We start from the raw sequence: 14,352 nt of genomic DNA, 5'->3' as shown, positions 1-14,352 counted from the left end.
GGAAATGTAATGTTACTTAAAGTTTTCTTCCAAATATCCAACCATTTTCTTCAGCTCTGTAGTCTTTCTTGTACCTCTGTGACAGCTCAAAATTTTATATGTTCAGATCTTGAACAATTTGGTTCATTGACAACTTTAGTGTCTCATGCGTTTTCAAGTGTGTATACTCAGCTTGACTCTTGAGCTTCAAATCTCCCAATTCAGTTCAGGAAAGAACATTTTCCAACCTCATTTCATTTCCTTTTGCAGGATATGTTTATTTTTGTTTCATCAGATAGCTTTCCTTCATTCACAGTTAGCTGCTCCCTCCACATTGTCAGCTGCTTTTGCAGTTCAGCTAATATGTTGGGATTTCTGAAAATATATATTTTTGAGACTTCTGCAAAGTTCCCTGCTTCTCTGGCACCCTTGTGTGGTTTACTCGAGTATTGTCTTTTTCCCTTTCAGTGCTTTACTGGTGATTTTCTGTGCTTAAGATCTGTGTGCTCCACAACTTGAAGATTAAAATATCTGTCAAAAGCTTTTCATATATCATCAAAGCTGGTTGAGGATTAATCAATGCACTGCAATAGCACGTTCATCAAACAAGTATAAAAAGGAATTAATCTGGACTTTTTCTGACTATCTACTTAGACCTGATGTATTCCAGTAGTTTAAAAATTCTCTTCTCCGGGGCCTTTAGGTTTGGCCCTTGTATGAGTCCAAACTGATCTGGTAAGTTGGATTTTTGATCCATGGTTAAAAAAATTAAAAGTGTAGGTTTAGCTTTAAGAAGTTGCTGAAATACAAGATGGCATCATCGTTCAGTTGAATACAAAGAGCCCAGCCCCGTTTGCCAGTTTTGGTGGGCTCCCACTGCAATGGCACTCGCGCTTAGTCTTGAAGAATCTCTGAACAATGGCTGCTTGGGTCAACCAGCCGCAGGCTTCTCCATTTCAGCGCCACGTCCAGGACCATGAAAGCGCTGAATCCCAGCCCCTGCTGATCTTCAAAGCTGACTTTCCAGCCACAACACCCCCCACACCACTACCCCCTTCCCCCCCCCAATGATAGGCCCTTTTACTCTGCAATCCATGGTTATTCAAACTGCACCTTCATGCGATCTCTGGAGTCCTCAGCTGCACAGTAGAGTTTTTTCTTCTGCCCTCTGCTTCTAATTCTGCTAAGGAGCTTCTCTCAGGTGATCTCCCTCTGTGTCTTCATTTCAGGTGCTTTCAGTCAGGTCAGAATGCTGCTCCTTTAATTTTCCAGCTTTAGAATTTCTGCTCTAGCTTTTCTGAGGTTCTAGGTTTTTCCAAGAGTTGCCACCATGTTGTAGAGCACTGGATACTGTTCAGTAGGTCTTATTGAAGTCTTTGTCGTCTTGACTAGGTTACCTATGTATTTAGCAACTACAAGAACCATGTACATATATACAGTAAAGGGTTCAAGCTAGGGCCTGTTTCCATGCTTGCTTGTGCACACGGCTCTGTCCAACACTAGACTGACCCCTAGGTGTGGGTGGAACTGTACTCGGTTCCACAGTAACCCTGTATGTGCCAGACCCTTATACTACAGTCATGAACATGTGGATAGGTATATGGATGTTATTTATATAAACTTCCAGATCGCATTTGATAAGGTTCTCTACAACAGGTTATTAGTAATCCAGAGAACCAGGCTAATGCTCTGGGGACATGGGTTCAAATCCAACGGCAGCTGGTGGAATTTAAATTCAATTAACAAATCTGGACAATAATGCTTGTCTCAATAATGGTGGCTATGAAACTATCATCGATTGTTGTAAAAACCCATCTGGTTCACTAATGTCATTTAGGGAAGGAAATATGCCATCCTTACCTGGCCTGGCCTACATGTGACTCCAGGCCCACAGCAACATGGTTGACCCTTAACTGCCCTCAGTTCAAGGACTATTAGGGATGGGCTACAAATGCTGCCCTTCCCAGCAATGCCCACATCCAATGAAAGAATAAAGGAAAAAAATGATATCACACATAATTGATGGCAATTTTGTAACATGGGTTAGAAATTGTTTAGGAGGTAGAAGACAAAGGTCTGGATTTTAATGTTCAGATGTACTGGCAGCAGTGGGGAGGGAGGGGGTGCCAACAAATCCAGAAGTTTGTGAAGTGTGTCTGTCAGTGGCTTTTTAATACTGCATTAACGTGACTTTTTATGTTTTCTGACCAATTAGCATCAGCAGGCACAACAATCCACATGATGTGATTCAGCCTGCACTACTTAAAGCGGCTCTCTGAACATGCAAGTTGAAGCAGTTAGCAGTGAAAAGAGAGATGATGACAACTCCTCCAAGGAGATCAATCCCTCTGTGTGTGCAACATCACAGAACTCATGCAGAACATGCACCAACTCAGATGTTCACACTTCAGTGGGTTCAGTAAAGCAGGTGTTGAGTTTTCATCTGGTGACTCACACATCACAAGTGGGCAAGAGCAGACAGTGGAGTTGGGGTCAGCAGTGGAGAGTCCCCAGCAGAGGGCACAGGACACTTCAAGTTCTGCTTAGTAGGACACAGGTGCTGTAACTTGAAGGCAGTTGACGAATGTGATATTTCTGGAGCAACAGCAGAGTATGTTTGATGTACCAGCAGGTATTCCGGCCATAATATATACGACTGTAAAGAGATTGGAGGATACCATGAGTGACATGATGTTGAATGTCTTTGCTGATGATGTCTTTGCCCATGGAAAGAGTGGCCACCTGCATGGAGCACCAAACATGGCAATCACACGAGAATGTGCGTACCTTCATCAATGGTTTGCCCAATATGAATGTCACCCTAAATAGAATATCCTAAATAGAATATCCTGTAGCAAATTATCTTCCAGTATATTGCAAGCAGGTAAGTGTGTGAGGAACGATGGTGAAGGAGACATGGAAATGAGAACTCGGTACAACTTTCACTTCTCACCCACTGCCCTCCGCTCCTCTTTGGTACTCCACATGCTGCCTCTTAACCTGATGGCTGAGTCTGCATAGGTACAGATGGAGCAGCCTTTCGTGACCCTGCGGGCTCCAAAACACAGAGGATGTCAGCCAAGGGCATCTCAGCAATCAGAGCAGATTGCCTCTACCACTCCTGAAAGCACAACCATCGCACTTCTTAGAACTACTAGGAAAAGAAAGAGTAAAGATTTTTAGATACACAAGGGTTACACGTTGTTAGAGTGTAAAGATGTTCTATATTTGAAGCACATAAATATTTTTCTTTTGCACCACTTTCCCATCTTGCCCATTCCTGGTTGCTGGCTAGAAAGTGACCTTCTCAATTGTGTGATGATAACAGGAAGAGATCAATTGAAGGAGACAATGGGACTTGTGAAAGGGAGACTTGCTTGTTTGCTGGAATACTTTGTGTTAGTGGTATTGGGGAGGGGACAAAAATGGTTATTAGCTCGGTGTACTGGTGTGATTGCCAAGTATTCCAAGCAGCAACGTACACCACTGGCTGTCTATTGCCCACATCAACTTCCATCTCCTCCTCCTCCCCCTCATCTACATCCTCCTCTTTGGAATCATCTGAAGAAGCCCAATGTTTTGGGCCTTGTTTCTCCTTCAGGTCCAAATGGTGCTGCTGTGCAGTGCTGTGCAGAGTATAGCAAACAATCACCATTCTGGAGACCCTGGCTGGTGCATATTGGGGAGCGTTCCAGGTTTTTCCAGGCACCTGAAGAGAATCTTTAGCATGTCGATGGCTTGTTCAATGACCCATCTGCTGATTGCACGGCATTAAATATATCACTCAAGTTTTTAAGAAGCGTCAACAGCCATGTTTTAAGTGGGTATCCTTTGACTCAGAGCAGCCATCCAGAAAATCTGCTTTAAGATGTGAAGAGGTCAGGCAGGATGAGCTACAGCAGGGTGAAAGCATCATCGCAGCTCCCTAGAAATCTTGCGCACACCTGCATAAAGATCTTTTGGTGGTTGCACACCAGCTGCACATGGATAGAATAGCAGTCCTTGTGTTAGACAAAGGTACCTGGGTAATCTGGAGGTGCCTTAATTGTCACATGAAGTCAATGATGCCATATGTCTGTGGGAAGTCAACCAGTGCTACAAACCCAAGCACATATCCATTCTGATATCATCAGAGGGGCATTTCATACAATTGTCAACCCTGCACTTCTGTTATGTGGATCATCAACTGTGAGATGTTGTAAATGTTTCCAGCAAATTTATGGAAGGATTCAGAGGCAAAAAAACAATTGAGGGTGATGGTGACTTTGACAGCTGCTAATAAAGAGTGGCCACCAGGTCCAGATCTCGTTCCAGCAGGTGTCTACCACCATCTGAAGCGACACCCTGAACCTCCTCAGATACTGGAGTGCTGACATGTGAAGGGAGTTTATCCTGTAGATCTTGTTTATTGGAGGGTGACCTAATGTGAGCTGCACCACTCTGATGATCCCTCTCTCCTGTGGAGCTGCAGATCTGTGGGCAGCAGGCTGTTGCTGATACAGTTCTTACTGCTCCTTCTGCTGCAGGTTCTGCTCGTGCAACTCCTGCTGCTTCTTCTATTGCTAGTGCAAGTTCTACTGCTCCTGCTGCTGGTAGTCATCTTGGTCCACCCTGAGGTCCAAAATATCATAGTGCAAGCGACACCCATGTTGAACTGATAGATCAAAGCACCAAAGTGCAGTGCCTTCCAGCCTCCAAAGTATTGATGGCACCTCCAAATAGTATAAAGTAACTTCTCATCACAGGTACTGTGGACAACCCCTTACGCACAAGCAGGCAGGAAAGCAGCTGTGAGTACTGAGTGCCTATTGGCATATTTTCCAGTTATATGTAAGATATCCAGCTGTGATTCTGGAGGGAGGAGTGTGTGTATGGCAGGGCCTTTCTGAACCTCGTGTAAGCACTCTCCCACGCATGCGGAGCCTTACTCCATCACACTCATCTTACTGTACCAAACATTTTCAAGGCTGCCTGCTTAGGTTTCCCTTTTAGTGTCCATCTGAGCTGACCTGAATCTCCACCCACCCATTGATTGCACTCCCATGCAGCACCAGTGCCTGTCCAACACAAGGCTCCGCTCACTTCTGCCTTTGACAACCATGGTCATAGTGAAGTTTTGGATCATCTCCCCTGTCCTTTCCCCTCCCCCAGTAACCCATGTCCTTTCTCACATCATTGTCGATCCCCCGGCATCATCTTCCACCTCCCCACCATCATCTACCAACCTGAACCCTTGTCTTTCCAGGATGGCCAGGTGAACATGCAGGTTCCCTACCTGCCTGAGTTTCCCACCCCCATCCAAATTAACATCCCCAACCTCTTCCTTCCCACCCCCAGGGTCCATATCTGCCTCTAAGTCCCCACCAACCGCTCTTGACGTACCTTCTACCACTACCAACACATCCTCACCCTCCCACCCCACCAGTTCCCTCTGCCCCCTCTCACACTCACCATTCCCTTCTACCCTGCCCATGCTTCAGTTAGCTTCGGTCCCCAGGAGGCAGTCATTGACTCCACAGACCCCTCCCTTGCACATTCACCTGAACATCCCCCAGCACCCTGCACCCCCCAACCACTTCCTCCTCCACCCTTACTCCCTCCTTCACCCTTACTCTCTTCTCCCCAAGACACTTCCCCTCTTCGAACTGCTTCCTCCCCACCGGACACCTTCCCCACACTACGAACTCCCTCCTCTCCCCCAGACACCATCACCCCCCACTTCGAACTCCATCCTCTCCCCTGGACACCCCCCCCACTTTGAACTTCGTCCTCACCCCAGACACCTTCCCCTCTCCGAACTCCCTCCCTTACATCCTCCTCCCCCCTTACACCTACCTCCCCACTTTCTGCATTCTCCCCGTTACACCCTCCTCCCCCTGTACTCCCTCCTCCCAACCTCACCACACCAACACCTTTGTTTCCCCTCCCCCCCAACCTCACCCTCCTGACACCTTTGTTTCCATCCCCTTCCAACCTCCTCCCACCCCACTCCTGGTACACCTTCCTCTCCCACTCACAGCTAGACTTTCCTCTCCCCCAACTCGCCAATCATCCATAGCAGCCCATGGTGGGGGGTGGGGGAGGGGGTGGGATGCTTGTGGGTGGAAAATGGGAGTGGGATGTATTTTTCTCATCCGCGGTTCATGGAGGCAACTGTACCTTTAAAAGTGCAGCTACCTTATATAGAAACAGTTTTGGTCACCCAGGTTTCTGAAGCATGACCCATGAGCTTTAGATATTTGAGGAGAGATTCCAGACCCGCTGGAATTATTTGGAGAGGTAAGGTACCCTTTTGGAGAGGTAAGGTACTCTTTTGGAGAGGTCAAGTACCCTTTGGGAGAAGTCAGGTAGCCCTTTAGGATTGTTAACAGTGGACATGATTGTGTGTAAAAATTGGATAAGGTCTGTGCTGTCAAATCATTTAAATCCCTTGCCATTTAAATTTTGAAAAAAAAGCCAGCCTGCAGTTGAAAAAAAGTGCCTGCAATTTCAATAGATGTTGTTGACATAAAACTGAGTGCTATCTTTATAGTATTATTTCACCTATCATTATCACAGTGGGGGGCCTGTAAGTTCACAGTTTGATTGACAGCTCCAAGGGGTCATATAGATTAGCTTTCTTTGATGTAGGCTATGAATACAAATGAAGGAAATGTTTGCTTTGCTAAGGGATTAAGTACTTGAAAGGATTTAAATGTATTGAGTGAGCTTTTATCAGTGAGTTTCTTTTAAATATAGTGAAATCTGTAATAAATACTTGGGACTTCATTATATTCCATCTCAGCATGGCTCCAGAAGACAGCCCATGGTAGATACTGGGTGAGTTGGCATGAAGGATGCAAGAGCAAAGGGTTGGCATGAGTTGACACTAAGTGGCCACAGGGGCTATACAGGGCCATTGAGATGAGTGGGCGGAGAGGATTGGCACTAAATTGGAAGAGGGGCTATAAAGGACCATTGGGAGTGGGTACAGGGGCATAGGTTGTCATGGAGTGTGAGGCGCCATGGCAAGTAGGTAGAGGGGCATAGGTTGGCATGGAAGATATGAGGGGTCATAGGGCAGGTTGGGGGTGTAAAGCAGCATGAGTTGGCATAGATGGGGTATGGGGAGTGTGTGGGAGGTGAGGGGGTGTGAGGAGTGAGGGCTAGAGGGCTGTTCTTGTTTTACTGTTTTTATTACATCTGGGACAAAGTCCCAGAGCACCAAGGTGGCCTTTTAAACAGCCTGCCTTGGCAACACGGCAGCCCATGTGGCTGCCTCTGCACTGTTTCTGGGGGCGGCGTGCATGACTCCAGTAAGTACCCGCCCCCGGGACAAAAATCTGAACATTTGGGGAAGTTTCTCCTGAGTCAGGTTTGTGGAGTCGGGAATTGCGGGTCTGACTCCAGTTAGCACTCGCCACCCGCCCGGAAAAAAAATCTGAATGTCTGGGGAAGTTGCTTCTGAGTCAGATTTGTGAAGTCGGGAATTGCCCTAAGTTAGGAGGCACAGGAAGTAGCGCAGGTTGAAGCAAGAAGTTGTAAAGAGACACGGACATATTAAGTGTATGGGTAAAACTGGCAAATGGAGTTTGAAGTATGAAATTATCCACTTCGGATTCATGAAAGACAAATCAGAATATTTTCTAAATGATTAGGAATTAGAAATCATGGAGGAACAAAGTGATTTGGGTCTCTATGTACACAAATCAATAAAAGATGATGGATAAGAACAAAAAACAATCAATAGGGTTATGTCAATAAGGAATATTCACCTTTATCTTAAGGGGCTGGGAAGGGAAGAAGTTATGGTTCAATTATGTAGAAACTAAGTAAGACGCTATTTAGAATACTATGTTCAGCTCTAGGCTTTGCAACTCAGGAAGGATATATTGGTCTTGGAGTGTGTACAATGCAGGTTCAACAGAATGATACCAGGGCTTAAAGAGTTCATCAACTTGCTTTACATTCCATTAAGTATAGAAGCTTAGAATTTGATCCAGAATTTAATCTAATTGAGGTGTTTAAAATTATAAAATGATTTGATGGTTAAATAAAAATAAACAACTTCCTCTGGTTGGGTATTTCATAACAAGAGAGCATAATCTTAAAATTAGAGTCAGGCTATTCAGAAGTGAAATCAGTAATGCATTTCTTCACACAGAGAATATGTAAAAATCTGGAACTCTCCCATTAAAGGCTGCGTATGCTGGGTGAATTGAAAGTTCCAAGACTAAGATTGATTGATTTTTGTTAGAGGTATCAATGGTTTTGGAGCAAAGGTAGGTAAAAGGGTTTGGGGTATAGATCAGCCATGTTCTAATTAAAGGATGGATCAGGATCATGGAGCTGAATGGCCTACTTATATTCCTATGTTTGGATTTTGATTGGTAAGGGGATCAAAGGTTACAGGGAGAAGGCGGGAGAATGGGGTTGAGAAACTTATCAGCCATGACTGAATGGCGGAGCAGACTCGATGGGCCGAATGGCCTAATTTCTGCTCCTATGTCTTATGGTCTTATGTTTTATTTCATTGCCTCTCCAACTCTTTCAGCAGGACTTCAACTATTGACCCACTCCATGACATCCACAAGAATATTCATAGCCTTGCAAATAAGGCCCTTTTCATCTACCGCAAAATAATCTATCAATATCTTGTGGTTGACTGGAACCTAGTCATGAACTGTGATACCTCCTACCTTATCAAAGTTTCTCTGCTCAGCCACACATTGTTACAATCCCCGTAGAAACCAATAACTTTCAAAAGAGATATGAATTTACCATTGACTGACACAAAGAATTGCACAAGATTTCACATTTTAAAACTTCTACTATACAAACAAACTAAAATCGTAATCAACTAAACGTTACTTAGTAGGTAGGTACAATAAACTACAGAAAAGGCACTGCCCATTAATTTCTTAGCACAATTGAAAACCCCATGCCACATGAATACATTACACCACACTCTCAGCAGAAATGTAGTCTTGTATATGAAATCCTGAGCTCCTGGCTTTAACGGAATCTCTTTTCCCTAACCCGCCAGGGTGGATCTTCCAGTAGCCTTGTAAAAGTGCCTTCACTCAATCTTCTGAGCATAATCAAATGGAATTCTAGAAGCAAGGCACCCTCTGGTAACTCCTTGGTCTTTAAATCTCCACAAGCCTCGTATCTTCAAACAGAATTCGTCCTCACCAACATTCAGCTTGGTGGTTAACACAAAAGCAGTACTTTTCCTCTGCTTGGCATAGGAGCACTTGTTTTCATTCATCTTTCCCAAATCTCTCTGACTGACCAACTCAGAGTCTGTGAGTTTGTATACAGCAAGACCAGGTGCTGGACACAGGTTGCTTCCTTTGTGTCCAGGTGTTAAAACTTGCGCTTTACTTTCAATACATTTTGACCCGGGCCTCAATTCCCATGACAATCAGATTATGAGGGCTTGTCTCTGGGCAGATTTCAACATCATTACCATCCCTCATTTCAAGGCATTCTGCTTTACTATAAATTAAAAAAGACAGTTTAAAACATAAACGTCTTATAAAGTCTTGCAATTGTAACAACATTCAGCTTACTGCTCTGACTGAACTGCATGTCGGTGGCAAGATTCTCACCAGGCTCCATCTCAATCTCTCTGCCAACCCCTTTGGTATATTTTCTGACTCACTCCCTTCCACCACTTTCACCTCTCCTTTAAAGGCTGTTTTACTTACACCCTCCTTGGTCCCTAAAGTATTATTTCAATGACATTTCCACTTTGCCATTGCAGTGAGTAGCTTCAACTCATTAAAATTTCCTTTATCTTCCCCATTCAACCTCATGAGGCTGTAAACTCTCCCCTCCATATCCATGGCCATTCCCTTGCTATAATGAGGCCTCACCATCTCCTTGATATTGATCAATGTTGAGGCCATCGTTGATCACTACTTCATCTCTGTCAACACACATCTACCTACCTATCTACTCCCACTATCCAAATGCTCCACTTCTAAAAAAATGTCTCTGCAATCTCTTCTCCAATTAACCCTGTCTATCTTCCAACTCCCTGTCCTCTGTCTCTCCATCCATGATGACATTACTGCATCTGTCAATCTATTTATCATATTTTTGGATTTTAACCACTTTTTTCCTTCATAGATCAGAATTTCAAATTGAATTATATATAAGAGTTTTGTTTAAAAGTAAAGTGACTTCACATATCTGAAAAAGGACATGGGTTGCAAATAGAGAATGTGATTAAAACCAGCAATGCCTATTTGATTCTAACACAACCTATTTCAAACTGATGCACCAAGGATCTTTTCCGATGCCCAATAGACAAGGTGACGAGTGATGTTAAGCAATTCATTATCATGTCTGAAGTGGTCAAACAAATATTAACTCCTATTAGAATGTGGTGGTGTGCCACAATCAGTAGGAAGGCCATGATGCTGCAGCAACATGCATTTTTACATGCCTGTTGTAGTCTGGAGCTTTGGATAATAATGGCAGAGGCTCCAACTTTATTTCCATCACCTGGTTGACCAGGAATCCCTCCCACACTTACTGCATGTCATTGGTATGTGTTGGAAGAATTTGCTGATTGATAATCAACTTCTTGGCTGCATTATTAATGCAACTTCCTTGGCCATTAAGTCCTGGGGTGGGCCTTGAACCTGGAGCTTCTGGCTCAGAGGCAGGGTCACTACCCACTGTGCCACAAGAACTCCCTCTATTGTAATGAGGAGACTCTAGCCACATGGGTATGGGATGAGGTGTCTGCAGAGGATACATTCCTTAGAGAGGATTAGTCAGTGACAGACCTGCTGATGAATCTCTAGACATAAAGTTGTCAGAGACATCACTTTCTCTGTTTCCTGAATATATTGGATTTATATGTTACATCCTTGCCATGCATCCCAATACCGTTTGCTTTTTAACATCTTGAGAATATTGTGTTAATGTTTTAATAATCTATACTAAACCTCAAAATCTCTCTTCCATTTACTCCTTGTGGAAATATATTTTATGTTAAATAGTCTAGTAGAATGTTCAAGAAAAGGAATTACTTTCAAATTAGTAAGAACTGAATAACTTATTTGTATTCGTACCTTTGGTAGTTTGCCTCGGTGGAGTAATACACCAACAGCATCTCTACCTGAATTTGGATGCAGGACCTCCCTGATTTCAATAGTGTCATCTGCCAGAAAATAGTGCAGGATGAGTACCCTGAAGTCACCAAACAGATTCTCCGAATCATCCCAGTAACCGTAAAATCGCAGCACATGTGTGTCATGGTCCAGGAACTGCTTAAGTTTGTCAATCTTCTCATATGGACGAAGAGGCTGCATATTTTTTTCCATCTACAAAAGATGCACAAGGAATAATAATCAAGAAAGCCTACCTGGAGCATTACAATGACAAATAAACATCTTTCACTGTTCAAGATGTGTCAAATCCACACCACTATTATATACCTATACTTTGTAACTATGTGCTGACAATATAATATATCAGTATTATGGTGTTCATTGTTCAGCAAATAAAATATTAAACTGCACTGCTGTTCGTTTACTGACTGCTTTTCTTTTAACTTGGGGAGGTATTTTCCTCTCCTAACAGTATTGACTTATTACTTAGGATACAATTGCAAGGTGCTGGACATCCTCTGGTATCTTGATATAATAGCATTATTTATGCATGAGTCTTAACAATAAGTGTCACCAAGCTATTTACCAGTAGGGGTCACTACAGGAATCGCAAACAGGAACAGATACCTTAACAAAAGCAGAATTACCTGGAAAAACTCAGCAGGTCTGGCAGCATCGACGGAGAAGAAAAGAGTTGATGTTTCGAGTCCTCATGACCCTTTGGCAGAACTGAGTAAAGTTAGGAGAGGGGTGAAATATAAGCTGGTTTAAGGTTGGGGGGGTGGGGTGGGGGGGGGGGTGGTGTGGGGGAAGAGAAGTTGTGGGGGGGGGTGTGGTTGTAGGGACAAGCAAGCAGTGATAGGAGCAGATAATCAAAAGATGTCACAGACAAAAGGAACAAAGGTATGTTAAAGGTGGTGATATTATCTAAGAAAATGTGCTAATTAAGAATGGATGGCAGGACACTCAAGGTACAGCTCTAGTGGGGGTGGGGTGGAAAGACTGACGACAGGGTATTACAGTTATAGGTTTAAAAATAATGGAAATAGGTGGGAAAAGAAAAATCTATATAAATTATTGGAAAAAACAAAAGGGAGGGGGAAGAAACGGGAAGGGGGTGGGGATGGAGGAGGGAGTTTAAGATCTAAAGTTGTTGAATTCAATATTCAGCCCGGAAGGCTGTAAAGTGCCTAGTCGGAAGATGAGGTGCTGTTCCTCCAGTTTGCGTTGGGCTTCACTGGAACAATGCAGCAAGCCAAGGACAGACATGTGGGCAAGAGAGCAGGGTGGCGTGTTAAAATGGCAAGCGACAGGGAGGTTTGGGTCTTTCTTGCAGACAGACCGCAGGTGTTCTGCAAAGCGGTCGCCCAGTTTGCGTTTGGTCTCTCCAATGTAGAGGAGACCGCATTGGGAGCAACGAATGCAGTAGACTAAGTTAGGGGAAATGCAAGTGAAATGCTGCTTGCTTATTTTCCCTTTTGACCCTGACGCTGAGGCCAACTATCGCACCCGTGTCAGCATCTAGCTGAGCCCAACTGTTAAATGGATCCAAGCCAGATGGTGAGGTACGCAACAAGACACGGATTTTTTCCTTGATAGTAGGTTTACTCACAGGGTGCAGCATTACAAATCTCTGCCTCCTAACTATAAACCTAGTGTCCCAGGAGACCCTTTTTATATGTGCTCTCAGTCTTTAATCAAACAATGCCAATCACCTTTGTATCTAAACAACAAAATCAACCAATCATTAACACATCTACCTCAAAACAGAATGTAGATGAAAAATCAGTTAATAACCATGTTAATGTAGTCAGTGAGGATAACCTCGTGATGTTACAACACAAAACTATATGAATTCTAAACAGTGGAAGCAGCATGCTATTGACAGACATAAGCAATGCCACAACCAACAGATCAGATCAAAGCACTGCAATCCTACCACATCCAGTTAATTGTCCACGCACATTCACAACTAACTGGAGGAGGAGGCTCTAGAAACATCATCGTTCTCAGTGATGGGGTGCCCAGCTGAAGCATTTGCAACCATTTTCAGCCAGAAATGCAGGACAATCCAGTACGCCCAGGCACAGTAACAGGAAAATTTCCCTGACTCTGTTCTACAGTGAGGGAAGGGATAATTTTGCATTAAAAGCAAATCCATCAATTTGTCCTACTCATTTATATTCTATGTAAATGCATATTTTAAATCTCAAGTGTAGAAAATTGAATTTTTGTTTACATAAAGGGTTAATATTAAAATGGATTAATAACAACTATTCAATGTTCTTGGCAATACCATCAAAGGTAAATTAGTATTGGAGGTTTGCCAGTGTGAAATTTTAATCCAGTTTCTTGCCTTCAGTTTAAATTCAGCAGTACAAATTCAATTATGCAACAGATTCATATTAATAGTGTTGTCTGAATAAAAGATTGAAGGTAAAAGCTATTTTTTCAAATTAAGAAATAACCAAATTTCTTTCAGTATAATCTGCAGACATACTTATAAACACAGTTTAATCTGTTTTAATAATAAAAAGTAATTTTCGCTAGATTATTCAAAAATACCATTAACAATAAAAATTCTCTTGCTGATTAATGCTATTTATTACACTGGATTCTAAAATTACTTTGAGGTAATAATTTTAATACATTAAAGAGAACTGCCCTGACATTTTGTAAGTGTCCATATTCTAGAAAATATTGGAAATATTTTTAAAGAAACATTCATACATTAAGATTGTAAATATATTTCAGTTCTTGATTTATCTAAACAAAATAATGTTTATTAATGTTGTTACATAAAGAGAATTAGAAAAAAAATAACAAATACATGTCAAACTATTCAAGAAAGCCTGTAACAAAGCATTGAATTGTAGCACCAATTTGTTTACATAGACATCAACAAATTTCATAGTACTCTGGCATAATTAGTTCTGTACATTATTATTTCATTAATTTGACTTTTCAATTATCAGAAGGAAATGAAGGGTCAGAGGCTAGGAATCCTGTGGCAAGTAACTCACCTGCTGGCTCCCAAAGCCATCATCTACAAGGCACAAGTCAGGAGTGTGGTGGAATACTCTCCACTTGCCTGGATGAGTGCAGCTCCAACAACACTCAAGAAGCTTGACACCATCCAGGACAAAACAGCTCGCTTGATTGGCACCAATACCACAAACATTCACTTCCTCCACCACTAACGAACAGCGGCAGAAGTGTGTGCCATCTACAAGATGCACTGCAAAAACTCACCAAGGGTCCTTAG

General features: G+C 42.9%; 1 protein-coding gene across 1 annotated transcript in view; it reads right to left on the bottom strand.

The window, feature by feature from the left end:
• efhc2 (EF-hand domain (C-terminal) containing 2) overlaps positions 1-14,352 on the bottom strand; it is a 129,200-nt gene that overhangs the window by 86,347 nt on the left and 28,501 nt on the right. The window contains exon 5 of the mRNA XM_078560508.1: positions 11,049-11,300. Within this exon, the coding sequence (XP_078416634.1) occupies positions 11,049-11,300 (252 nt within the window). The remainder of the gene's footprint in view (positions 1-11,048; positions 11,301-14,352) is intronic.

The sequence above is a fragment of the Cetorhinus maximus genome, chromosome 16 (genome assembly GCF_964194155.1).
Source record: "Cetorhinus maximus chromosome 16, sCetMax3.hap1.1, whole genome shotgun sequence".
Taxonomy (NCBI): Eukaryota; Metazoa; Chordata; class Chondrichthyes; order Lamniformes; family Cetorhinidae; genus Cetorhinus; species Cetorhinus maximus.
This window is presented reverse-complemented; position numbering and strand designations above follow the sequence as displayed.